The 25,252-nt window shown below is 47.2% G+C and overlaps 1 protein-coding gene across 13 annotated transcripts in view; it reads right to left on the minus strand.

The window, feature by feature from the left end:
• Positions 1 to 2,720: 2,720 nt before the first annotated feature.
• The window catches only part of ptk2ab (protein tyrosine kinase 2ab), a 59,038-nt gene continuing 36,506 nt past the window's right edge, over positions 2,721 to 25,252 (minus strand). For 9 of the 13 annotated variants that reach the window (XM_076281144.1, XM_076281142.1, XM_076281151.1 and 6 more), the window contains 17 exons: positions 22,671 to 22,768; positions 22,292 to 22,376; positions 22,011 to 22,111; positions 21,437 to 21,552; positions 21,182 to 21,282; positions 20,807 to 20,896; positions 20,299 to 20,503; positions 16,447 to 16,558; positions 13,602 to 13,688; positions 13,167 to 13,310; positions 12,725 to 12,856; positions 8,429 to 8,482; positions 6,648 to 6,693; positions 5,817 to 5,920; positions 3,921 to 4,076; positions 3,702 to 3,782; positions 2,721 to 3,521 (listed from right to left, as the gene is read on the minus strand). In XM_076281144.1, coding sequence (XP_076137259.1) covers positions 3,309 to 3,521; positions 3,702 to 3,782; positions 3,921 to 4,076; positions 5,817 to 5,920; positions 6,648 to 6,693; positions 8,429 to 8,482; positions 12,725 to 12,856; positions 13,167 to 13,310; positions 13,602 to 13,688; positions 16,447 to 16,558; positions 20,299 to 20,503; positions 20,807 to 20,896; positions 21,182 to 21,282; positions 21,437 to 21,552; positions 22,011 to 22,111; positions 22,292 to 22,376; positions 22,671 to 22,768 — 1,925 coding nt within the window. In that variant the 3' untranslated portion in view covers positions 2,721 to 3,308. The other 4 variants (XM_076281147.1, XM_076281150.1, XM_076281148.1 and 1 more) reach the window with 4 other exon arrangements.

The following is a 25,252-nucleotide window of genomic DNA, read 5'->3' on the forward strand; positions in this document are numbered from 1 at the left end:
AGGTTGGGATGTCTGCTATACATTGCTGTGAAAATGCACTTCCAGTAGGCCTATAGTGAGTATTGGCAAAACCGGTTATCATTTTTATGTTGAGGCGTTGGGGGTGTTGTCGGCAGCTGCTGAAAGTAACTAATAAAGTAACTTGTAATCTAACTTAGTTACTTTTAAAATCAAGTAATCAGTAAAGTAACTAAGTTACTTTATAAAGGAGTAATCAGTAATCAGTAATCAGATTACTTTTTCAAGGTAACTGTGGCAACACTGGTTATTAATAATATGAAATACGTCAGTCATGTGCAAAAATTATCATAACTTAGTGTCATGTCTCGGTGAAGTTATGCAGTGAGCTGTCTAATGATTTGAAGTGAACACATGAAACTTATTTTCTCCGAGTTAAATATTATTTAATTTGTTAGTCCTAATTTGACGACACAAAATGGTTATCATGGTAGCATCTATTAAAAAACTTTGATGAGAGAGTTTGATGACAGATGTTGCTGTTTCAGATTCCCACGTAGCCTAAATTAGAAAATAGTTTAGCCTACTTACTGCTCGTTCAGCAGCCTGTTGCAAAACATTCACTTAGCCTAGATGTTTGCTATAATGAATATCTTGATCAATTGACAAATAAGATGTCACAAGACAACATAGACCTACATTAATTTAATAGGAACACCATGCTATTGCATAGATACAAAATAACCAGTGGTGCAATTGGTTAGCAGGGTGGACTATTGCTGCTATTTTGCTATTTTAGTGAGCAGTTCGAGTCCTAAGTGATCTTCATAATTTTTGCTTTCTGCACAAAAAACGAGCAACGTCTGATGGGGTCATTTGTTACTGTTTGTGATGCAAAATTACTGAGGCAAAATTAATCTGCATTATTCAAGGCATGCATTCGCTGTGTTTGCTCATGTTATAGGCTATCACCAGTTAACTGGACATCAGGATAGCTAGTAAGCTAGTAGACTAGTCTAATAGACTAATAACAAGCGTTGCTCTCTGTGGCGTAGTGGTGATAGTGCTTACTGCTTAGAACATTTTGCCTCAGTGAGACTCATGTTCGAAACCCAACAAAACCTTCGCTGATTTACTTTGACACATTTCCTGTTTGCACAACATTTTGTGTGGATGCTTAAGCAGACATGCATTATACATAGCGATTCCCGCATGTTTTCGGCAAGATCTTGCTTCATATTCTGTCACGCACTGTAGGCTTGTGAAAATGTGAATCTCCAGCACTGGAAGGGCGGAGGCAGAGCAAAGCGTTGTTAACAAGTAGGCAGGGTCTTGTTGAATATTCACGGATTTTATGCAAATATCACAAGTTAACCTGCTCACCATCTAAACTGGAACACCGGGTTTGGGCAGATAATTCATGTTGATGTGTTGGGTTACATCGGGTCCGGGCTTTAAAAGCCACAGGTCGGGTTGTAATTTTCAGGCCCGTTGAGAACTCTACACGGAGCCTCTCCTGCCCCATGCTGCTCCTTAGCTATAGGTCTTAATAAGTTTGAGTTTGGAAAAAGATCGCTTAGCTGTTGCCACAGTCACAGGCAATGTCAGAAAAAACATGAGTACACATTTCCCCGAATGTGGATGTTACACTGTCATAATCTACCACCAGCATTTTGGCAAGTTGAAAAATAGATGACTTCTGTGAAATGTCTGCTTTAAAGCAAGACCTGAATGAGAGGAGTTGTGATGGGAATGTCGGTGCAATGTCCCTGCTATAATGGTGGTTGCACAACTGAATGGTCTGACAAACGTCTTGCCTTTTCAAGCAGTTCATCATCACCTGCGAGTTGAAGGGTCATAGGACGTAAAGACTCAAACACATGACAAGTTTCCCGCATACTTGCAAATCTTTGGGAGAGCTGACTGATTATGATGTCCAGAGTTTATTAAATACCTGCACTTTGAAGTATCTCTCTGCATCGGTTAAGCGATCATCTTCCGATAGATCGTCAAAGTGACGCTTCACTCTCCGTGCTCTAACATTCTAAAAAAAAAAAAAAAAAAGGAGGCAGGGTGGGGGTAGCGACAGGCCCAGGGAGGTCACGGGCCCTGGTGCGACTGCACTTGCTGCACCTACTATAGTTACGCCACTGGTTTTAGCATAGTCACAAAAGGTCCAAACGTGAGGGTCCTCACTGAACTGGACGCTATAAGCATAGTAGATAATGAGCTTTTCTATGCTGATCACCTGACTGATGTTTCAGCATGTGTAGAGGTACTGAGCTGCATTTGTTACCACCGTACTGGCAGTGGTACTCATCCCAACTTTGCTCTGAACGTTTACACTTGGCTTCTTTTGTTGTGCAGAACGCTTTGTCAATCTGCCATCATTTATGTTCCAAAAAGCAGCCGAAAGCATGTTTTGTGATATGCAAAGCATCCGCTTGTGATTGGTCAGCTGTCAAAAAACAGTGTGACGTAAGCCGCTTTTCCACTTGAAGTTGAACATTTCTCAACTTAAAAAACAGCTCTGAGCTGCAGAAAAACACACCCGCGACAGCATTTTAAAAGAAGGCGAGGACTTTTTTGAAAACACGGTCTACTCCATAGGATTATCATGTAAATCGGACCAGGCAGCTGTGACAAAATGTGTTTTCTACCATGCACCATGATTGGGCACTGTGATGTAGGGGGTGGGGAGGGAATCTAATAAGATACCTTCATATAGCAAGAAACTGTCCAAATGCATGCATTTCTACATGTACATTAAAAAAATCATTACATCCTTTATTACTTTGTGATGGATTTATTTACTCGGTTGCTTTAGTAGGTTTGGAGATGGCCAGGGCTGTCTGGCTTTGAGCTAAAATGAACACACACTGACAGGTGACCGATACTGAGAGCGTGAGTGAAAGTCTCAGAGTTTCACCAGGTGATCAGTGCAAACGTTCCAGTTAATCCGTCCAGGCTCCTTCACCCTGATCCAGGTGATCAAACCTGTTAACTCCAGAATGCCACTTTGCCTTTGAGCAACACAACCAAAGTACACACACACACATACATACATACATACATACACACACACGCACAATAGATTACAGCAGCCTTGCCATCAGCCAGAAGTCTGTTCATCTGGTGTGGCAGAGGAGTCAGTCAGTAGTTAGTTTCTTGGAAGTGGCGTCTCCTCGTTCCCTCTTTCTCAAGAGTCCAATGTGGAGTCCTACATGCTGGTGTGAGGCAGTCTGGGGGAGGAGGGCCACTTGCCCGCTTCGGTGCCAGGCTCCGTCCACCAAGAACAGGCAGCCCGTCCCCCCTGTGGGCCTGCGACCCTTCAGCCAACGGGTCAGTTTCTAGTGGGGCCGTGGCTGGCCCATCATCTTGAGGCGCGCCTGGTCGATGACGTCCAGGAGGTTCTTGGCGTCCACGGCCAGGGCGTGTGCGGCCGTCAGCATCTGCTTCTTGTAGTCCTGCTGCAGGCTGGTCATGACGTACTGCTGGGCCAGCTTCATCTTGTTGATCAGTTCAGCCAGGTCCGAGTTGAGCAGCTTCTGGGCCATCTCAATCTGAGAGAGAGAGAGAGAGAGAGAGAAAGAGAGAAAAAAAAAATAGAAAGAGAGAGAGAAAGAAAGAAAGAAAGAAAGAGAGAGAGAGAAAGAAAGAAAGAGAAAGAGAGATTAGCTTGACATATCCAGCAACAACATCCCGACAAGCTGTGAGAACTAGCTGGCATAAAGCTTCCATACCTCTCGATGTGTGCTAGCTGGGAGCGTGGGGATCGTCTCATCAACAGTAGCCAAGAGTGTCCTCAGAGCTAAACCCACTTCCTGAAATACACACATTAAAAGTGGGAGATATCAATAATGAAGTCCTATACACTGGTGAACTTTTTACACCATCAGAGGCTTCCTATATACACACTGCTTTTATGGGCCAAGTCTGTGGCCACTGCCAGTAGCACGCACCTTCACCATGGGCACGTACTCCTCAGGAGGAGCGGGCTGGATCTTACTGGACATCTCGATGACTGCCTTCACCAGCCCCGTCACATTCTCATACACCTTATCATTGGAGCGGTCCAGATTGGCAGTTGGAGGAGGATTGATCTCCTGAGGCTGGATCTGACCATGGAGGAGACTCATTAAGAACTCAAATAGACAGGATACATGTGACCACACTGACTATACAAATCTACTGTTATGATTCAAACACTGACTGACCTTGCAGCATTTCAATATATAACCAGGAGGTGGCAGTGTACACTAAAGCTGAGACAGGGCAACTGTTCTGTCAGGTCATTCCACAAACTAAATCAGCAGCTGTAACTGGACCCACTGGATAGTGATATATTGTTGGAGATAATACTGATACTTTATCTGTAATTCTACTTTAATGAATTTGAAATTAATTATTAAAATTGGCTTGAGAGCAAAGGACAACAAGAACATTGAAGACAAATTAAGAGTTTTTTCAAAAAACATCAGGATTTGTATCATAATAGCTTCAAGTGTACAGTCTCTGTTAGTTTTCAAATCCCACCCTGGAGCCACCCGTAGCAGGAACAACCTCTGCCATTTCAGTAAGACACTTAGTTTAAAATGAAAATCACTACATCAAGGACAGACACACAGACACACATTCACTGTGCTCTTACCCTCCAGGGCTATGTTCAACAACAGTGATGCAGAAGCAGTAAAGGAAGAACACAGAGACAGGGAAGAGAGATGAAAGAGAAAAAAAAGAGAGATTATTACTGAAACAAGCTCTGACAAAAACATGCTTCAACTCACAAGAGAACCAGCCTGGGCGTAACAGTGCATAAAAGTGTGTGTGTGCACTGGCAGACAGAAAAGTGGAGAGCTCATGCTGTGGGTACGTATGTGTGCATGTGAGACAGAGGGGGTGGGGAGAGGTGGTGTGTGTGTGTGTGTGTGTGTGTGTGTGTGAGCAAGAGAGAGAGAGAGAGAGAGAGAGAGAGAGAGAGACATTACAATGAGAGGCTGAAATATGAAATATTACACAGGAGCACAATACATGGCGCTGTACGTTTTTGCTCTGTAGGATTTCTCAAATAATGCTGCTTTATTTGGCTGGACGTTTCAGTTGTGGTACGCTGGTTTCCTCACAAACTCAACTGCTTCATGTACATTGTTTTGTGGGGATAATTTCCTGTGGGATTTTAATAACAGGGTGTGATGGAAACTGTTTGCTCCTAGAGTGCTGAGCATTGTTTATGAGAGAACGCCTATGGAGATTATGTGTGTGTCTGTGTGTGCGTGTGTGTGCGTGTGTGTGCATGTGTGTGCATGTGTGTGTGCATGTGTGTGTTGGTGGTAAGTTTAGTTTTGTATTTGTGAAAGTGAACTTGTGTAAGTTTGAATGTGTGTGTGTTTGAATAGTCTTTTTGTCTGAGTGTGTTTATGTGAAGTCAGAGCTATGTGTGTGTGTGTGTGTGTGTGTCTATGTATGCAAGGGGGTGGTGCTCGGCAGCTGGGACTGCTTTAGCTGAGGCTTGGCTTGGTGTCTCCTCGAGCATCGCTAAGACTGGAGTACTTTCTGGGTTATGCAGCTATTCATCCATCATGAATTTACAGTGTGTGTGTGTGTGTGTGTGTGTGTGTGTGGACATGCGTGCATGCATGTGTATAAAAGACAGTGGGAGTCAAAGAGAAAGCCATACACCGATAAAGAAAAACAGAGAGACCCAGGACTACTCTACCCCCCCCCCACATAGAACACTAATAATGAACTAATGTCAGCATCACTGACTGCATTGTGCTGACGTAGCCTGCACATCATGTTTAAAATAAGAGCAGCGATGTGTACCAGTGCTCCACGATGTCTAGCTGCTGCAATCTTACCTTCACTCCTTCATTGTAGCTGTCCACTGGGGTCAGACTGGCCACACTGCCCAGGTGACTGGGGGCTCCAGGCCGTGGAGGCTTCTTGGGTGGTGCTGCATGTTCTGTGGAGCAACACACAACAACACACAACACACAAATCACCAGCCGCTTCCACTGATCAACTCCTGTCATCAAACACTCTGAAAGAATCTATCCCTCAGAAGGCTGGAGCTGAGCCTGCTCATGCAGTAGTACACCATGAGGGTGGAGTAAGGCAGCAGAGCTGGGGATGTAGTACACCATTAGGGTGGAGTAAGGCAGCAGAGCTGGGGATGTAGTACACCATGAGGGTGGAGTAAGGCAGCAGAGCTGGGGATGTAGTACACCATTAGGGTGGAGTAAGGCAGCAGAGCTGGGGATGTAGTTAATACACCATGAGGGTGGAGTAAGGCAGTAGAGCTGGGGATGTAGTACACCATTAGGGTGGAGTAAGGCAGCAGAGCTGGGGATGTAGTTAGTACACCATGAGGGTGGAGTAAGGCAGCAGAGCTGGGGATGTAGTACACCATGAGGGTGGAGTAAGGCAGCAGAGCTGGGGATGTAGTACAGCATGAGGGTGGAGTAAGGCAGCAGAGCTGGGGATGGCTCCAGAGGGATCTGGCCCGGCCCAGGAGCGGTGAGGAGCTGACCAGACCAGACCAGGCCCGTCTGAAGCTGCAGCGCTCCAGTGAGCTCCAGCAGTGCTGCCCTACACAACCATTCAACAGCAGGAAAGAACGAAATGGCAAAGAGTGCAAACAGCTGAGAGTGCAATATAGAAGAGCCACGTTGGCTGGAGATGTTGTTTACCTGGTTTGCTAATGCCTACAGGCTGGTATATGTGCTGGTTTCCTGTCTGAGAAAACAAACAAACAATTCAGAGATACACATGGTTTTGAGTTGTGCAGCAGTGCTTGGGAGACTGTTTGTGCATGCTTCCCTCTTCCCCCTCCGTCTTTTTGTGGAAACTCTGTTTAGGCGTCCCCTCAGTGTTGTTGTGGTCTTACCACAAATAGCCAGAATGCCACAGATGCTTGCGTGCGCGAGCGCGCGCACCCACACACGCGCACACACACACACACACACACACACACACACACACACAGACACACACACACATCTGCTAGGACCACAGGGTGACTCAGAGCAGAGAGCAGCATGGCATGCCATGCCAGTGAAAATACGCCAATCATCCCAGCAGCACTTAAAATGGCAGCTTTTTCCAAGCCTGGCCGGAGGGGAGGGGCGCCCTGAGATGGACCACAGCTCGTGCAGTGCACTCCCAAATGTTTGAGGACCCTCTGACATGCTGGAGATTTATGGGAAAAGGGGATCAATGAATCATGGCCTCCCCATCCCCCCCCCCGCCCAAACACACACACACACACACAATCCTCCCTCCATACCTACGGCGTCAGTGGAAGCTATAATCATTTTCAGACAAGTGGAGGGGGCTGTGCTCGTTGGGAAGCTAACGCCTATGGGCTCTTGTGCAAATGGTGCAGTAAATGAGTGTGCGTAGCACGCCAGCGTGTTTCATGTGGGCTGCCTGCGGAGGGTGGCGGGGCCGGGACAGGGAGGGGAGGCATCCCTCTAACCACGTCTGGGGGCCCAACAGTCTCCCAACATTCACTCGGTGTCTGGTCAACAGTGTCCTCTCGGCGGACTTTCCGATGCGCTCACTGCAGTCAATGAGCTCACATGTGAATAAGCCCAATGCCCATGATGTGGGGTTACGTGAGTTCTGCGTGCGTGGGGGAAAACCTTGTTGGCAACCTCAAGCAAACTCAGGGGAATTTCACAAACAAGATCTGTGAATGAGCCAGACAACTGCTGAGACACTCCAAGTATTTTAAGCACAGCTTCAGGATTTACTTTCTGCAGTTGCCTGAACCTCCAGTTCTGACGGATGCTCTTAAGACCTTCTCTCCCTTCAAGAGTGTGTCCAAGAACCCCCCTCTACTCGGTTCTTATGCCGCCAATCAAACACTTCCCTGGGGAGACACTCCAATCAAACTTCTCAAACTCCTCAAGTACGACTTCACCTCTGGGAATCTTGGCATTTGACACCCTGGCATTCACATGACATTCCATAAACACAACTCACCCTGAGCGCAGTATTAAATCATATTACTACACAAATACACATAAACCCATCCATATGAAATTATTTACAAGAGAAATATTACTCCCTATTTGTTGACTAACAAAATAAACTGAAATTGAATTTCAATCTTTATTATGTTGAATGTTTACAAGCGGAGATATGAATGTGGCTGCAGCCTGACCTCCTGTGGCCCTCAGCTTCCTCTTCCTGTGAGAGGGGAGGCCTGTGGGGGACGTGGTCCAAGCCCACATGAGTCAGACTGACTCCTCAATCTGCACAATGTCCACACACGGGCACAGAAACTACACACCACCTCAGGCAATGTGTGTGAGGGACTGTTGCAACAAGCAGAGGCCTCCAAATGCCTCATGCATCACCTGGGAACGGCTGGAAGTGTGTGTGTGTGTGTGTGTGTGTGTGTGTGTGTGTGTGTGTGTGTAAGAGAGAGAGGTCGAAAGAGAAAGAGAAAAACAGAAAGACTTACTGGACCCTGATGACTGCAGTCTTCCCTGTCGATGCTGGCCCTTGAGTCAGGCTTCTGTTGGATTGGGTGAGAGGGAAGAGCAGACTGAGAGTGGTACCACACACACACACACACACACACACACACACACACACACACACACACACACACACACACACACACACACACACACACACACACACACACACACACATCACAACAGCAACAAGAATACAGCAAATTACAGTGTGGCTAAGCATTCACCAGAAATACCTCCACAGATTCTTTTTCTAGAGGATTGTTTTTTAAGCACATATGGAGAGTGAGGACATAACCAAGTATATCATACGTCTCCACAAGGCAAAAATTAGATCAGGAAATGCTCAGTCTCAGGCTGTATTCTTTCTAATAAATCCCCAAGCACAGTTTTGGTCATATTTGTTCCTCCACACACTATAGGCAGCTATACTATAGTATCTGTACACAAGTACACAACAAACAATAAACAACCGATTTCTCCAGCAGGATAATTTCCCTTCTCAAGCACAAACAGAAGACTAAGTGCACAGGAGACACTTTTAACACACAACATCAGCGTCTGCACAGCGTGAGAGAGCCTGATACACCCCATAATACCCAGAGAAAGCACCAGCCCTTCCCATGCCCTGCGTTCTGTACCAGTTTTCCAAAGCAGGACTTGAACACCTGCATCCTTTGGTTGGTTCTGAAGTGGCAGCGTCACCTTTCTGAATGAGCATGAGGCTTGAGGAGCAGTAGTTCCATCAACAGAGGCGGTGCGGGAGGGGCTGGCTGACTGACTGACTGACTGGCTGGCTGACTGACTGACTGATCGTTTGTATCCAGAGTTAGCTCATGCTCTGCAGCATGCATATATGTGCCTTGGCTGACTCATGACAACTGAGCAGAAAGTTAACCAACTTTTTTGCCAAGCCCTTTTCTCCTCCCTCTTTCTCCTGCTCACACACCCTCTTTCTCTCTCTTCCTTTCTCTTTCTCTCTCTCTTCCTCTCTTTCTCGCTCCTCTCCCTCTGGCCTTGCTCCAAATGCTGGAGCTAGCACCAGTGCGTTGATCTGAGTGTGCTTTAGTCAGGTGTTTCATCACTCCTGTGCTCCAGTATTCCGCTACGGCTCAGGTACAGTACGTGTCCAGTGCTTCACAAGGCAGCCTGCTTGTTCAGAAGTATTTCAGAGATGCTCGAGTTGTGTCCATGTGGGGTTTAAGATCTTTGTGTCCATGTGGGGTTTAAGATCTTTGTGGAGTTAAATGTTGTGGAGTCGAGTGCTTGTTTGGTTTAGTCATAACATACTTAGCAGTGTTAGGCTTGAGATTTTGTACTGATAAAGCTTTGTGTAATGATTTCAGTAATTTGTATAATCAGGTTTAACTGTTGCCTTTTCTACTGATTTCAGGGTTACTATCTATAAAGTACAGTGTAAGCCAAGTTTTTTAACAAGTGTATTCAAGTGTGTTATTATAGGGAGACAATTATTTATTTATTTGGCAAACCTAGCTCTGTTAAAATAAGGCCGATGTGCAGTATAAGAACCATATCAAATGAATAACGGTACATCTTCTCATCCAAGCCACAATTCCAGGGACACAGTAAAAGAGGGGGCCAGTTGGAGCTCCTCAAAGCACACAGCCATTCTGCACGAGGCATCCCTGAGATAATGACCCAGGCAAACAGAGAGACGCCAGAGCTCTGGCCACGAGCGGACATCTCCACTCCAACATCTGGGCACAATTACAGCAGCGCCAACGCCACAGTGGCCACCTCGTATCCTTCTTCATTTCCCCTCACACACGGTCACATGCAGAGAGCCATGTGACCGCCTGTCCTGTCCTGGGCATGGAGCACATTTGCCCATCCACTAATTACCATGTTTTTAACAGGCATGTTCGAAGTATGCACTTCTGTTGTATGCCAGCTATTTTAATTCAACAGCTGTTCTACAAAGACACATGCATGTTGTGACCACAAAAATGTTTATCAGAACAGTTGTGTAACAGATGTGGCACTGCCTAATTCCAATGTCCCTGGAGATAAAAGAGGTCAGTGAATGTTATGTGCAAATTAATTATGTGTCAAGCCTATTAACAACACTACAGACTTGCAGAAAGGGCATTACTTTTCAAAATGTTATATAATGTAATATAATGTAATGTAATGTAATGTAATATAAAAAGGCTTTACAAAGATATCCTGGCAATCTGCTCTAAGCACCTTGCTCAACAAATAGAACCTTAAAAAGTAACGTTGTAGCTTTGAGCAATATCACCATATTAGGGACACACACTATGACTAGGCCTATACTGTAAATGGATTTCCTCTTCACGCATGGGCCTGACGGCTATTACAGGAAGGTGTGGTGTCTCATAAACAAACCTCCATACACTAGAACTCTGACTCAGAGTAAAGGCCGGGATTTCTCTAAACATGATTACTAATGATTACTAACAGAAGTCATGGTTTTAGGTCCTAAAAAGATGAAGGATATCCTATCCTCACCACAGGCTACATTTACTGATCTTCGACTATCCTCATCCACATGTGTTAAAAATCTAGGAGTTACAATTGACCAAGACCTATCACTAAGTAATCACATAAAACAGATTACCAAAGCTTCATTTTATCATTTAAGGAACATTTCAAAGATAAGGAAGTCTTTATCCTTACCAGACGCTGAGAAATTAATCCATGCTTTTGTCACCTCAAGGATTGATTATTGCAATGCTCTATACGCTGGCTGCAATAACGCCTGTCTAAAGAGCTTACAGCTTATACAAAATGCAGAACTAAAAAATATGAACATATTTCCCCTATCCTGGCATCTCTACACTGGCTGCCTGTTAGAAGTCGCATTGACTTCAAAATATTACTTCTAACATACAAAGCCATTAATGGCCAGGCACCAGAATATATTAAATATCTCCTAGTCCCATATAACCCACCCAGACCGCTACGATCACAGAATACTGGCCTTCTTGTAATTCCAAGAATCTCAAAAACTACAGTAGGAGGCAGAGCTTTCAGCTATCGCGCACCCCTCCTCTGGAATAATCTCCCTACCTCAATTCGACTAGCAGACACCCTCCCTATTTTTAAGTCTAGACTTAAAACATACCTCTTTACTGCCTCCCATAGTTAGGTATGGTGCGTGAAAATTCACCCACCTCAGGGTTTTTTGGAATGGACCACCTTGCTGAGTCCTCGTGTGACTGGCACCCCAGTCGCGCGTGCGATAGTGGTCATTGACCATACCTGCGCTGGTGTCGACTACCCCTCACCATGCCTTAGGTATGCTGCTATAGCATAGTGCTGTCATGGACTTTTCATGTGTCACGCCGTACAACCCCCCCCTCTCCTCTCCCTCCCTCCATCTCTCTCTCTCTCTCTCTCTCTCTCAACTCTCCCTCTCTTGCCTATTCTCACCATGGTATACTGTAACAACATATAGTACTACTGATTACTTATTGACATTAACCATTTTGATTTTCAGTAATACTAACCCACTCTACATCTCTCTTTCTTCCCCCTTACTGTACCTCACTTGTAAGGTATATCATCACCAGCCATCAACCATCCGTGTGTTGGCCCTCCTCTCACCCATCTCACCTGAAGTCCCATCCTCGACTGCCCTATTACTGCCCCCCTATCTGGACTCCTGGCCCGTACAGCCTAGCGACCCACCACTTGCCTATGACAACTCTGCCCGGATTACTGGCCCGTCTGCCAACCCACCACATGCCCCTTGACAACTCCCTTCCCCTGGACAATTCCAACGCTGGACTATTGAACTTTCTGTCACTAAATCAGGAATAATGAATTACCATAACGGATACGTAATCATCCCACCTCTTGTAACTTTCAGCTCAAGTGCTTAACACCATGTCTTATTCTCTACACCTGACTATCATATCCATTTGTCATGTATACAGACCTTACTGTCATGTACTGACCCTAGGCAGATGGGTCAGGCCCTTGAGTCGTGGATCTGCTCGAGGTTTCTTCCTATATGTATCTTCAATTCTAGGGAGTTTTTCCTCGCCCCTATTACCCATGGGCCTCTCTCTTGCTTTTCTTTTCTTCCTTTCTTTCCTTTTTTTCTCTGATTGCCTACATTCTGTAAAGCGCCATGATACATGTCTTATGTTTTAGCGCTCTATAAGCACAATAAATTGAAATTGAATTGAAATTGACTAATCAGCCACCCTTAGCAGAAGTCCTCATGTAGTTCAGCACGTGGGGCCAGGCCTGGAGATGGGACAGTGGGTCTAGGACGGAGATGTACTGACCAGGAAGCGTTCCTCCTGCTCCAGCCAGCGCTGGTCGTCCTCCATCTGCTGCTGCTGCAGCATCAGCTGCTCCTCCATCAGGTGCTGAGGCAGGCCCTGTCCCAGACCCCGCATGTCCAGAGCACCGCCGTCCTACCCCCACACACACACACACACACACACACACACACATTATTTTCATTGTTGATATTTGATATTGTTACTGATATTATTGTTATCATTACCATTATGCTTAATGTAGGTTTTTTCAGCTTTATTTTTTTTTACTTTTAACAATTGTAATGTTCATTTTCTGTAAGTTGCTTTGGACGAAAGCCTCAAAATACAAAAACCATAACCGTAGCCACACACACTTAACAGATTTTAGCAGGTCCTTCAACACACCACTGAAACTTGTAGTGTGGTCAGTTGGCAATGGTGCCCATGTTTTTCCCCAACTCACCTCCATTTTTGGTGACCACATGGGCACCTCCTGCGGGGGTCTGTGATGGTTCCAGCCGTCGTGCGTGTCCAGACCGGACGCCTGAGGCGGGTACCCTCCACTGGGCATGTGTGGGACTCCGTGAGCGCCGAGGTAACCGGACATCTGTAGCACACACACATGGGCAGCACAGGACAGTGTGACTTTGTGCCTCTTAACACACCAGCTGCCCTCAGGGCAGTGCACAGAACAAACTCTATGGTCTCTGGGCTGGTTCTGGGCAATTCCACGCAAAACTGTCACGTCCATAACGCCAGCTAAATACCATGGCATTGTGTTAGCGTTTTGGATGTGACATTTTTGCTTGGAATTGCCCTTCTGCTTTTACAACAGTGACAGCCTTGCAAAGGTGAAACTGGAGTAAAGTATACAATTCCCCTCTTTATGGAAACATACCGGGTAGTGGTTGTGCTGGCCCATGTGCTGGGGGCTGGGGTAGAATCCTTCACTGGAGCGGGGGCTGGGGTAACCAGGCCTGCTGGGCTGCACACGGGAGAGCAGGAGGCCACGCTGTTAAACCTCTCATATCACACAATCAATCACCCTCTTCCTCTATCTCCCTCTCTCTCTCCCTCTCTCTCTCCCCCAAGACGGCTGTCTCTCAGAGAGCACGGTTAACAACGGTCACACCACGGGAACACACAAAAAAACAGATGAATTTTGTGTGTGTGCGTTAAGTTGGAGCTGTTGTGAGAGGGGAAGGGATAAATGAACAAAGCTAAAGAAAGAGGCAGGCGGTTAGCACATTAAAAGGGGGGGGATTGGAATCCGAGTTGGTTATTTGGTTGCTGGTTGTTATACATGGTCCAGGAAGGAGGATGAGATCAAAATGGCCCGACAGCAGCAGAGTGAGTGATTGATTGATTGATTGATACAGGCAGGCAAAACAAATCTCCGTTTGCTCCTTGGAGTTGACGCGAGGGGTTCTCTACCTGACACACCCGTTCATAGACTGCGTCTCGAGGCCATACCTCCGGATGCACAGAAAAACAGTGGAAAACATTAGAGAGATGAGGAAACACACACAAAGCACACAGACAACATGAAGGCTGACGGACAATGTGTTACTTGCAAATAACCCAAACCCACACAAACATACTTGAAGGAAGACATTAGATTTAGACTGGAGCACCAGGCAATGTTAAGGGCAGGGTTAAAGTGGACACTGCATTGAGCAATCAGAAATCAGGTCACCAAGGTCAGGACACATTACCATCCAAAGTAATCATTATAGATGCCAGAAAATCAACCTGCATTTCTGTTTTGTCAACAATAAAACAAGTGTAGCAGGATAGACAGTTTCCATTCGTTCCCTTGCATTTCACTACAAGACCAATTAGTGTTCAGATATGTGTTTTATTCTACATTAATCTTGTTTTGAAAACCTCCAGAGTTACTTTGTTAATCTTGGCAAAGTGTGCTTGCTAAATGCTACATTCACACTCTGTGAATGCTAATGCTACTCTAATGCTAGCAGATATCGGAGGGAAAAAAAGGCAATGAAATGCTATGGACTAGAGGCTAGCTTGGTGAATTGGCCTGGTGTTTGTGGTGGGCTCTGCGGTCACACCTGCCTGTGGGGAGGTGTGTGGTGGGCGGTGCTGCGGCAGCTGTGGGATTAGCAGGGGCCGGGGGGGCAGAGAGGGGCTCCTCCTGAGGCGGGACGGGGGCAGCAGCAGCAGCGGGGGCTGGCGGGGTGGACGGAGGTGCAAGGGCAGGGGCAGGGGGGGCTCCCCAAAGCAGAGCGAGAGCTGAGAGCTGAAGGGCAGAGCCCCGACAGACGCTGGCGCAGCAGACAGACAGTCCATGCTGAAGCTGTGATGGAGGGAAGGCCGGCGGGACGGCTGCACACACACACGCGCGCACACACACACACACACACACACACGCACACGCACACGCACACGCACACGCACACGCACACGCACACACGCACGCACACGCACACGCACACACACTTAATAAACCCATGGATCTTACATACAATGAATGCACAAATGAAACAGAGAAGCCTTCAGCACACATCAAAGTCACACACTCATGTCATACACACTGCACACATGTAATGACCATACACCATGACACACATGACACCAAACTAGAGGGCTGCAAGAGGGCTACACAGACGGACGGACAGACAGCACACACACACACACACACACACACACACAGACAGACAGACGGACAGACAGCAGAACTCTGGAGCAGGGACAGGTCGTAAATTCCAGAAGCCACACACAGAGTGAGGCAGTCAGCAGCAATAGCAAAAGCTGTTTTTAGTGTGTGTGTGTGTGTGTGTGTGTGTGTGTGTGTGTGTGTGTGTGTGTGTGTGTGTGTGTGTGTGTGTGGTTGAGTATGTGTTTGTGCTTCTGTTAGGGAGGTGTGTTTGCATGTGTGTGTCAGGGAGGTGTCATTGAGCAGGGGTCAAGCTATCAATCACCATGAGCAGCGCAAACAAAAACAATGGAGACAACAACACAGATGCGGTCAGCGTGCAGCAAGGGTCCTGGCAAACAGAAAGCATTTGGTACATGGGGACAGGTCACTTTTGCCAGTTCAGAGTTACTTGCAGTGTGATGTACTGTCACCTAGAGAAGGAAAAGGGGGCTACTACTGTTATTAGGTGCTGCAGGAGGAAGAAGTCAATAGTTGTCAAGTGACAACAGTTAAGACCGTACACACAATTCAAATGTGAGATACAGGACCATGTGAAGCAGAACACAGTGCTAACCCCAAAACCCTATGCATTAATTAGACACAACTACATATACCCTTCTACTGCCTATGGAAACTAATTCAGTGGTCAAGGAAACCAGTTAAAGCACAGAGATGTCTGTGCAGGCTATGCTGGGCTATGCTGGGCTACACGGTCACTATGTGCTAGATGCTGAGCTCGGAGGACAAATGGCTTTATGAGCCCAATGAGTCTCTTGGAGCTTTTCTTTCACTGGATTCCATGCGGCTTCTCAGAGCTCCACCACAACATTTATAAGAACAGCTTCCTAACATGCATGGTTTCCTGACCGAGGAGCGGCCAAGCGGGATGGTGTGGACCAGACCACCCATGATATTTCAGCTATTCTCAAGGTCAGCCAGCAACTGTGCACCAAGCCACTTGATGGGAGAATTCAAGCAAAAGAAGAAAGAAAACCTCTCAGTCTAAGTGAAAGAAGCTAAAGAGGACCAAACCATGCTTCAGCGGTCAGCAGAAACGCGGCCACCTCAGCAGAGAGAAACTTACTTTGGGCGGCGCCTCGTCGGACCCTCCCGAGTCCCAGGACACGGTCACCTGCCGCCTCATCTCCATCCGGTTGCGCTCCTCTTGCTGGGCCTTCTCCTCGGCCAGTATGGTGCTGTGTGAGGGAGAGGAGAAAAACACGCGCCATTGAGTCGGCTACTCTGGTGGAGCGGGTAGTGGGCAAGTGGTGGAGCGGGCAGTGGCCTTGCGCTGTGTGCCTGCGCTGCGCCCGACCATTTCAAAAAGCAGGTCACTCTGCCAGGTGGCCAGCAAAAGAGGCCGGCAGTTAGACTACACACACTTAACCAGAGCTGACGGCCTTGGCTGCGGTCGGCCCTAACCAAGCCGTAAGATTTTCCGATGGAGATTCCAGGTGTAGATGGGAGGTAGGACGTCTGATCCCAGGTGGAAAAAAGTCCATTTTCTTTTCAGCCGTGTCAAAAAATAGAACCTCTTAGAAATAGCTCCGGATCAGTTTCAGGCGAGCACTGTGGGATGGGTAAGACAAATCCTTTCTAGGGGAAAAGACACAACTCTGAAGGTGGCTGACCTGGGTATTGAGCGTGGATCTGCTACAGTGATTATAGAGCTCCGAGCCGCACAGAGAACCACTGGATAGGGCAGTGAGAGTGAGCACACAAGCTGTTCAAACACACCAAACCACACGCTGCTCCCACAAAGGCTGTAATAACTATCAGACACACCACCCATTTATAGCAGGGGAGCCAAGGGCTTCATAGTGAAGCTGTACCCATATCACAGTGCACCAGCTACCCCAAGTGTGGAGGAAAGGGGTCGTTCCAACATCTCTCTGTGGTCCTCACCACAGAACACAATCCAAACCGAGGCAGCAGTATTAGCATCTGATTACACTCACATGGAGACCCACAGGACAGTAAGAACATGGGAATAGCAGCGTACCTGACTTAAAGCAGAGTGGACACTTCTCAGTGCTGCCACAGCGGAGACATTTTTCAAAATGTCAGGCCAACGCAAGTGTGTGTCCAGCCACGCTCAGAGGTGGACAGTGTGAGGGAGAGGAGAGCAGAGCAGAGGTGAAGGGCAGTGGGTATTTCTGGAAACCGCATTATCCGTGACAAGCCCGGCAAGTGTTTGAGCAGCAGATGAGCGGGGCAGCAGCATGGGGCCGGCCACCTGTCCCGTCCCTCTCCTGGACTAACCTGACAGCTCTGTCCACACGGCCCATTTGTCTTGAGCACACCACACAGAGCGCAACAACAGCCTCTCTCCTACCATTCACACAGTTAAACATTCACACACAGCAAGTTTCAGAGATGCAGAGCGCCACAAGCCAAGAGAAAGGTGCAAATCTCACTCCTTTTTCACATGGCATTATCGCTCTGGCAAAGAACCCCGCCCCTTTAACACACAATGCTGTGCCCAGCCAACTCAGTGTATGCACAACACAAACTCTCCGCCACACAACTAGCAGCTAACAGTAAGCCAAAAGTCTAGAACTTACCAGCAATCACCGAGAGAGATGATATATCAGTGGCTAAATGGTTGAGAGAGAGAGAGAGAGAGAGAGAGAGAGACTTAGTGTGAGAAGAGATATAGAATACAGAGAGAAGTAAAGGAAAAGGAGCTAAAAGAGAGAGGAGATAGACAGAGAGATTGAGAGAGGAGAGCCGAGGAGGAGAGGAGGACTGACCCTCTGCGATGTGAGAGGAGAGCCGAGGAGGAGAAGGAGGACTGACCCTCTGCGATGCTGCCTCCACCTCCTCCTCGTGCTCAGGCTGGCCAGACTGTTAGGTTTGGCACATGGCCACCATGGGGAGGCTGAGGCAGAGCAGCGAGCGCAGCACTGTGGAGGGAGCGACGACACACTCAGCCTCCCCAACACACACACACACACACACACACACACACACACACACACACACACACACACACACACACACACACACACACACACACACACACACACACACACACACACACACACACACACACACACACACACACAGGGAGGGGGGGGGGGTGTTAGAGGGTCTGAACTAACAATGCTGAGACTTGCCCTCATTATCTGCCAGGTCAGACAGCTAAAAGCAGTCACTGTTGACAATGCACTGTGGCATGCAAGTAAAGTCAAGCTGGAGTTTGTTTCACTCCGTAGTGAGAATAATGAATGAGCTGGCCATGGTTGTGCAGACCCCTGTAACTCCTAAACCCTGCAACAACGCCAGAACAGGACTTTGTTGTGTTGTGTTGTAATCACTGTTCTTGAGCTACACTAACTGAATGACAGTATGAATGTTCATTCATCACTGATTTATACACCCCTAATTATTTCAGATGGTGGATCAGAATGGACCTTGACTTATTAACATGCATTATACATCTCAGTCTAAATCATCGTAATTAACAGTGCTACATGACATATTTCTAATCCAAATGAAATGACTTCTAAATGAGATAATACTAATTACAGTGTTCATCATTACAATAATAGCATTCCTACCATGTGAGAGACTGCAGATCCAGCGAGTGAGATTACAATGAGATTAGGCAACCACTGCAACAACCCCCAAACTCCTGCATTCTCAGCCTTTTATGGCCAAGGGTGCTTTATAGAAATAGTATCAAGAGTCTAAATATTTACAGCGTCTCCAAGACACAGATTCTGCCCCTCTGCAGCCGTGAACTCCACTGATGTGGTGGGAGCAACAGCAGCAAAAAAAAAAAAAAAAAAAGACGACTGGAGGACTGAGTCATGCCAGCTCTTAAAAGAGCGCAATAAAAGCACAGCCTCTGCAAACACAGCAGCCGAGCACACTGCCCATCCCCCCCCAAGCCCAATCCCAAACAGTGTCCCGGCGTGCACCACGCCACAGTGGACGCCACTGGGATGACCCTCAGACAAGGCAGCTGTGCTCCACACATGCCTGTATCAAAAGGAGGATCTGACTGCTTTCAGAGGCACTTTCAGGATTAATCGCACACACATCTGTGATGAGATGCCAGAAATAGCTCAAGCATGGGATGTTTGGGTGTTCTATGATGCACGATGTCTTTAACTATTCATAAAGGACCGGCTGATGCCTTGACTGAGAAGACATGGCATACGGCTCTTTTTAAGACATGAGGTAAGAATCTGCCGGACTGACTTTGTTGCTCCAGCATGCCCTGGGTTGGTTAGTGTAGGCGATTACTGGCAGACTGAGCAGGCACCTACATGAATGGGAAAGTCAGGAAAGTTTTTGAATTGCATCAGTGAGGAAGGACTTAACAGTGAGCTCAGGGGGCTTGGCTGCTGAACCTGCGGCCCGTTTGGAGTGAGAGGGAGGAGAGGGTGTGTCCTACTGGCTGCCTCCACGGCAACAATGAGGTCATCCCCAGACAGGAAGCACCGTAGACGGGCACGGAATGAGTCACGGCTCAGGGAGACGCCTGACCTGAGGTCAGTTTTTGCGCTCACGTCACCTTTAAGAGCTTGTGGGCAAACACTGATCCTAGGACAGTGGTGCAGGACAAACTTGGATTGTGGTTGACTTGAGTCAGGGATTGGTGAGTTCCTTAAAAAAAGCTCATTGGATGTGTGACTCGGCGTCACGCTAAAGAGGACTTCACCTGAATCACTACATCCACTCCCTACTACACAAAGCTGAACAGCGCCCTCCAGAGTTAAAAAATGAAATCAGCACTAGGTCAAAAACAACCTTCAGGCCAGTTGCGCATTGTAAATACATTCATAAATATTTCAAACACTGTTTTTCATCTAATCTCCAACAGTAATGAGCCACTAAAGACCACTAAACACCTTTGCTTGGTTTATGATCATGTTAAGGGTTGTGTGAGTCTGTATTAATATGGTCATAAACAGAACGCACTGACCAGAGCTGAGCCTTGAGCTCGGTGAAGCGAGGTCTCTTGCTGGGGTCGTAGGCCCAGCACTTGGTCATCAGGCTGTAGAGGGTAGGGGGGCAGTTGTGGGGCATGGCTAGCCGTTCGCCATTCTCGATACGGCCAATGACGTCATTGTTCTTCACCCCCTGGAAGGGCTTAACCCCATACATGAGGATCTCCCACATGCAGACACCTAGCAAGAGTGAAACACACCGAATCAGTCTATTCACTGACAATGGTAGATAGACAGTGCTTAGGATCGTGCTCATGGTATTACATTTTGAATAGCTATTAAGGTAGCTTTAGCTAGACTTTAGACTTTGCATTCTGCCCAGCATTTAACTTAGGGCCTTGTGTAACTCTATAACTATGTGTTAGATGTTGTGCTTTTTTAACTCTATAACTATGTGCTAGATGTTGCTGTGCTTTTTTAGATGATGTGCCCACTTCAGGAACTTCTGTGATGAGACAGACAGATACAGAAAGACAGACTCACCAAACATCCACACGTCACTGGCTGAGGTAAAACGTCTGAAGTTTATGGATTCTGGTGCCATCCATTTAATTGGTAGTTTCCCTTTAGAAGCTGAGAAGAGATGACAGGGTTAGTTAGCCTTTGGCAGCAAAACACTTTGCACATTCAGGATTACAGAGAATATTCAGTCAATGTAAACCAAGACCTGGCAGAAAGAATAGACTTATGCTGAAGCACTAAAGTAGTAGGTAGTCATCCATACGCATACTTATTTCCAATGACCTTTTCCATTCATACCCAGCTCTGTACCTTTATAATAGGAACTGTCCTCCATGTACCTTTACAATAGGAACTGTCCTCCATGTTCCTTTACAATAGGAACTATCCACCATGTACCTTTATAATAGGAACTGTCCTCCATGTATCTGGACAGACCGAAGTCCCCCAACTTCACACAATCCATGTTGGACACCAGCACATTTCTAGCAGCTATATCTCTGTTGAAGAACACACATAATCAGATCAACACAGCTCACAATACCAAAGTAGTGAGGCTTTATGTGCAGACTAAAAGAGAAGCTGAATGTGCGTAATCAGAGCTCAGGGACAGGTGTGAGAGGCGTCTGGTGAGGAGAGGAGATTCCAGCTGACCTGTGTACAAAGCGTTTGCTCTCCAGGTAGGCCAGCGCAGCGCTGAGCTGGTAGGAGAACAGGATGAGTGAGGCCAGGTCCAGATTGTACTTCCTGACCTGGAGGAAGGAGCGAAGCTGCAACAGAGAGGACAGTAACACAGGACATTACGACAGGAGCTTCCCCACAAAGCAGTCCTTCTCCATGAAAACAACACATACTGCATAACCTTGCAGCACCACTAGGTGGCAGCCAAAACCACTGCATTGTCAAACGTACAGGATTCAGACAGAAATCGTACCACAGTGGTCCAAGACTACATTTAACAGTAGATAACATATTTAAAAAAAGGTAAGTGGTCAACCGCAAAGAATATTTTTGTGAGAGCTTTGTTCTTGTGATCAAGTCATCAATTGTGTGAAATAGCAGACGCCTAGTACCACATCATGTAAATGAAAGGACCTCAACAACACTCCTCACCCTCACACTCAATGCTACTGAACTGGCACCTGCTCTCCACAGCTCTTGCTCATTCTAAAAGCGGCAGCTCGTGGGACTTTGCTGGTCCTGGACCAGTGTCCCCGGCGATGCTCACCTCACCCAGGGTACACAGCTCCATGATGATCCACACAGGAGTCTCTGTGATCACGCCAATCAGCTTCACAATGTGGGGGTGATCAAACTGCCGCATGGTCACTGCAAGAAAAACACACACACACACACACACACACACACACACATACAGACACACGTGCGCATGCGCGCACACACACACACAGCATTACATACTTTATAAGACACCCAAAAGGGAGTCCAGCAGATGAAAAGAATAATGTGTACTGAGAGGAGAGGAGAGTGTAGAGGGTGATGACTCACAGGCCTCCTGCAGAAACTTTTCCCGGACGCTGTCTGAGGTGCAGTTTTTACACGTCTTAATGGCTACTGCCAGTGCAGGGTTCTCCTGGATGAAAGAGCATAGCATGACAACACTGACTACAACTACACCTGGCACCTACAACAGGGCAGCACCATTTACTATTCCCTAACCCCAGTCTACAGAGGATGGGATAATGGGATAATTCATCTGTGTTAATAAGAACTCCATTCAAACACCAGACTAATGCTGTATGTGTTTCTTTGGGAAGATGTTGTGTATCGTTGCAGAGACTTTAAGTGGTGCATGTGTTGGAAGGCACTGCAGCATTGTGTTGTGCTGATGGAGACTTTGGAGAGTGTGATTGTGTGTGTGCTGTACCGTGCTGAGGTATACTCCTTGGTGGACGTCTCCAAACTGACCCTCCCCGATGCAACGGCCCAGCTCGATCCTGTCCCTCTGGATCTCATAATCTCGGGCTGCAGAGAGCACAGTCAGCTGTGAGAAACACCATACACCTACACACCCCCACTGCTCCAGCACACTGCTCTAGGCAAGAGGAGCACCATACAGAGGACAGAGCACATCAGCACACACAGACACACACACACACACACACACAGACACACACACAAACAGACACACACATACAGTCAGACACACAGTCACAGACACGCAGACACACACACACAGACACCTGTAACTAAAAAAAGTAATGTTCAGTTAGAATCCACAGAACCAACATGCAGGGTTATGGTGGGAACATCAAATCAATAGAAACCTTTGCATCAGGCAGCACCTCTGTATAAAGGCGGCCTCTTCTTAACAACTCCACATCAGCTGCTCACATACTCAACAGCAGCTCTTACAGGCGTATGGAGTCCACTGAGTAACCCAGCAGCTCTTACAGGCGTATGGAGTCCACTGAGTAACCCAGCAGCTCTTACAGGCGTATGGAGTCCACTGAGTAACCCAGCAGCTCTTACAGGCGTATGGAGTCCACTGAGTAACCCAGCAGCTCTACAGGCGTATGGAGTCCACTGAGTGACCCAGCAGCTCTTACAGGCGTATGGAGTCCACTGAGTGACCCAGCAGCTCTTACAGGCGTATGGAGTCCACTGAGTGACCCAGCAGCTCTTACAGGCGTATGGAGTCCACTGAGTGACCCAGTAAGGGCTGAGAACAGTTCCTTCAGATCAGATTGGCCTTTCCGCTCCTCTCCTGTCCTACACAGAGACACTACACTGTGGTGTAGTGTAGAACAGAAGGAGCCACTGTGCCGGTCAGACAGTCTAAACACTACTCTACTCATCCAAAGACGTGTTAACCACTCCAAACAGAGGACCACATCACTTCACTGACCATAAACCATGCACTTTGGGGTCTGGTGAAAACAGGAAAAAAAAAAAAGAAAAAAACACATTCATTCAACATCATGCAAAACCTGCATTTGCAAACAAGTTTTCTTTTTTAATTGCATGCACACAAAAATGATGTTGATATGGCGTTGTGTTGTAGGTCGCTTCTTCCCCATGTACTTGTTTAATTAATAGTATTCCTAATAGCATATTTGGATTTTTGAATTTCATCTACGTGACGGTGAAGTGCAAAGAGACAGGAAGAGTGAGCGAGAGTTGGAGACGAGAAATGAGCAACGAGTTGGATCTGAACTGGAGCTTTGACTAGATCTCAGGCCCCCTGCGTATGTGAGTGCAAGCGCTTTAGTGTGCTACAAACAGATGTCCACTTAAAGAAGGGCAAGGACTCAAAAGACTAAAAATGGAATAAAAACAACATCAAGATCACAAATAAATATCCACCATCAAGAATGCACACCATTACGATCAACAAGCACACTGCAAATACGGAGGGGGGGAGGGGAAGGGAGGGGAGAAAGAGAGACCTTTACCTTCATCTAATCCATAGTACTCTTCATTGCAGATGATGCAAGGAGAAACAACATTGGATATATACACATCAATAATTAAATAGAGAGCGTCACTTGCTTTTGCTGAGATTTAAAATGATGTAAACCTGTGGTGCTACTCGGATAAGCAACCCAACTCTGTGTGTCAGATCACGGGGGAGGGCAAGACTCTGGCATTCCTCACACGTCAGGGCCAGTTTCTAGCTCACGGTGTTAATGTGGACCGTGTGGAGGACACCTTGCCGCTGTTAGCATTTAGCGCGAGGGCGACGGGTCACTGTCGGACAGGAGCTCATTCTCGACTGCGTGTGACGAGAGCCCAGATGCCTGCGGCTCCAGCAGCCACACTCAGGGCACACGCCCGAGAAGCCTTGGGGGGGGGGTGTGCTGGGGGATGGGCAGAGGCTACGTCAGCGCTCCCCCCAGCAATGGCACTGCGGCACACAGAAGGCCTCCCCCACAGGGACACAGCGGGCAGCAGCCTAGTAACGCAACCCGTTCCCATGACCAGAGTTACAGTATGTCTACCCTCAAATTTACACAACGTCAAAGAGCACTCGGCTTCTTTCTGGCTTATTGCATATGTAATCTGGGACTCTTAGTGAAGTCAAAACATGTATAATATGGGGCAGGAAGAGATCAACAGATCTATACTCAGAAATGGACACGAGAGATGCCGAGGGGAGATATCAAACAGGGCATGGAGCTGAAGGTGCTGATTTAAAGCTCCACCACAACCCTAAACACCAAAGGCAGAGAAACAGCACAGCGAGCCCACACACACAAACAGCGGGAAAGTAGAGCAAACAATATGAATCTAGGTTAAGGCTTGCTGTGCGCGCACGCACACACACACACACACACACACACACACACACACACACACACACACACACACACACACACACACACACACACACACACACACACACACACACACACACACACACACACACACACACACACACACACACACACACACACACACACACACACACACACACACACACACACACACACACACACACACACACAC

This window comes from Alosa pseudoharengus, unplaced genomic scaffold (genome assembly GCF_046254945.1).
Source record: "Alosa pseudoharengus isolate Yale_2024_CS ecotype anadromous, Long Island Sound unplaced genomic scaffold, YU_APseudo_1.1 YU_APseudo_1.1_scf_12, whole genome shotgun sequence".
Lineage (NCBI taxonomy): Eukaryota > Metazoa > Chordata > Actinopteri > Clupeiformes > Clupeidae > Alosa > Alosa pseudoharengus.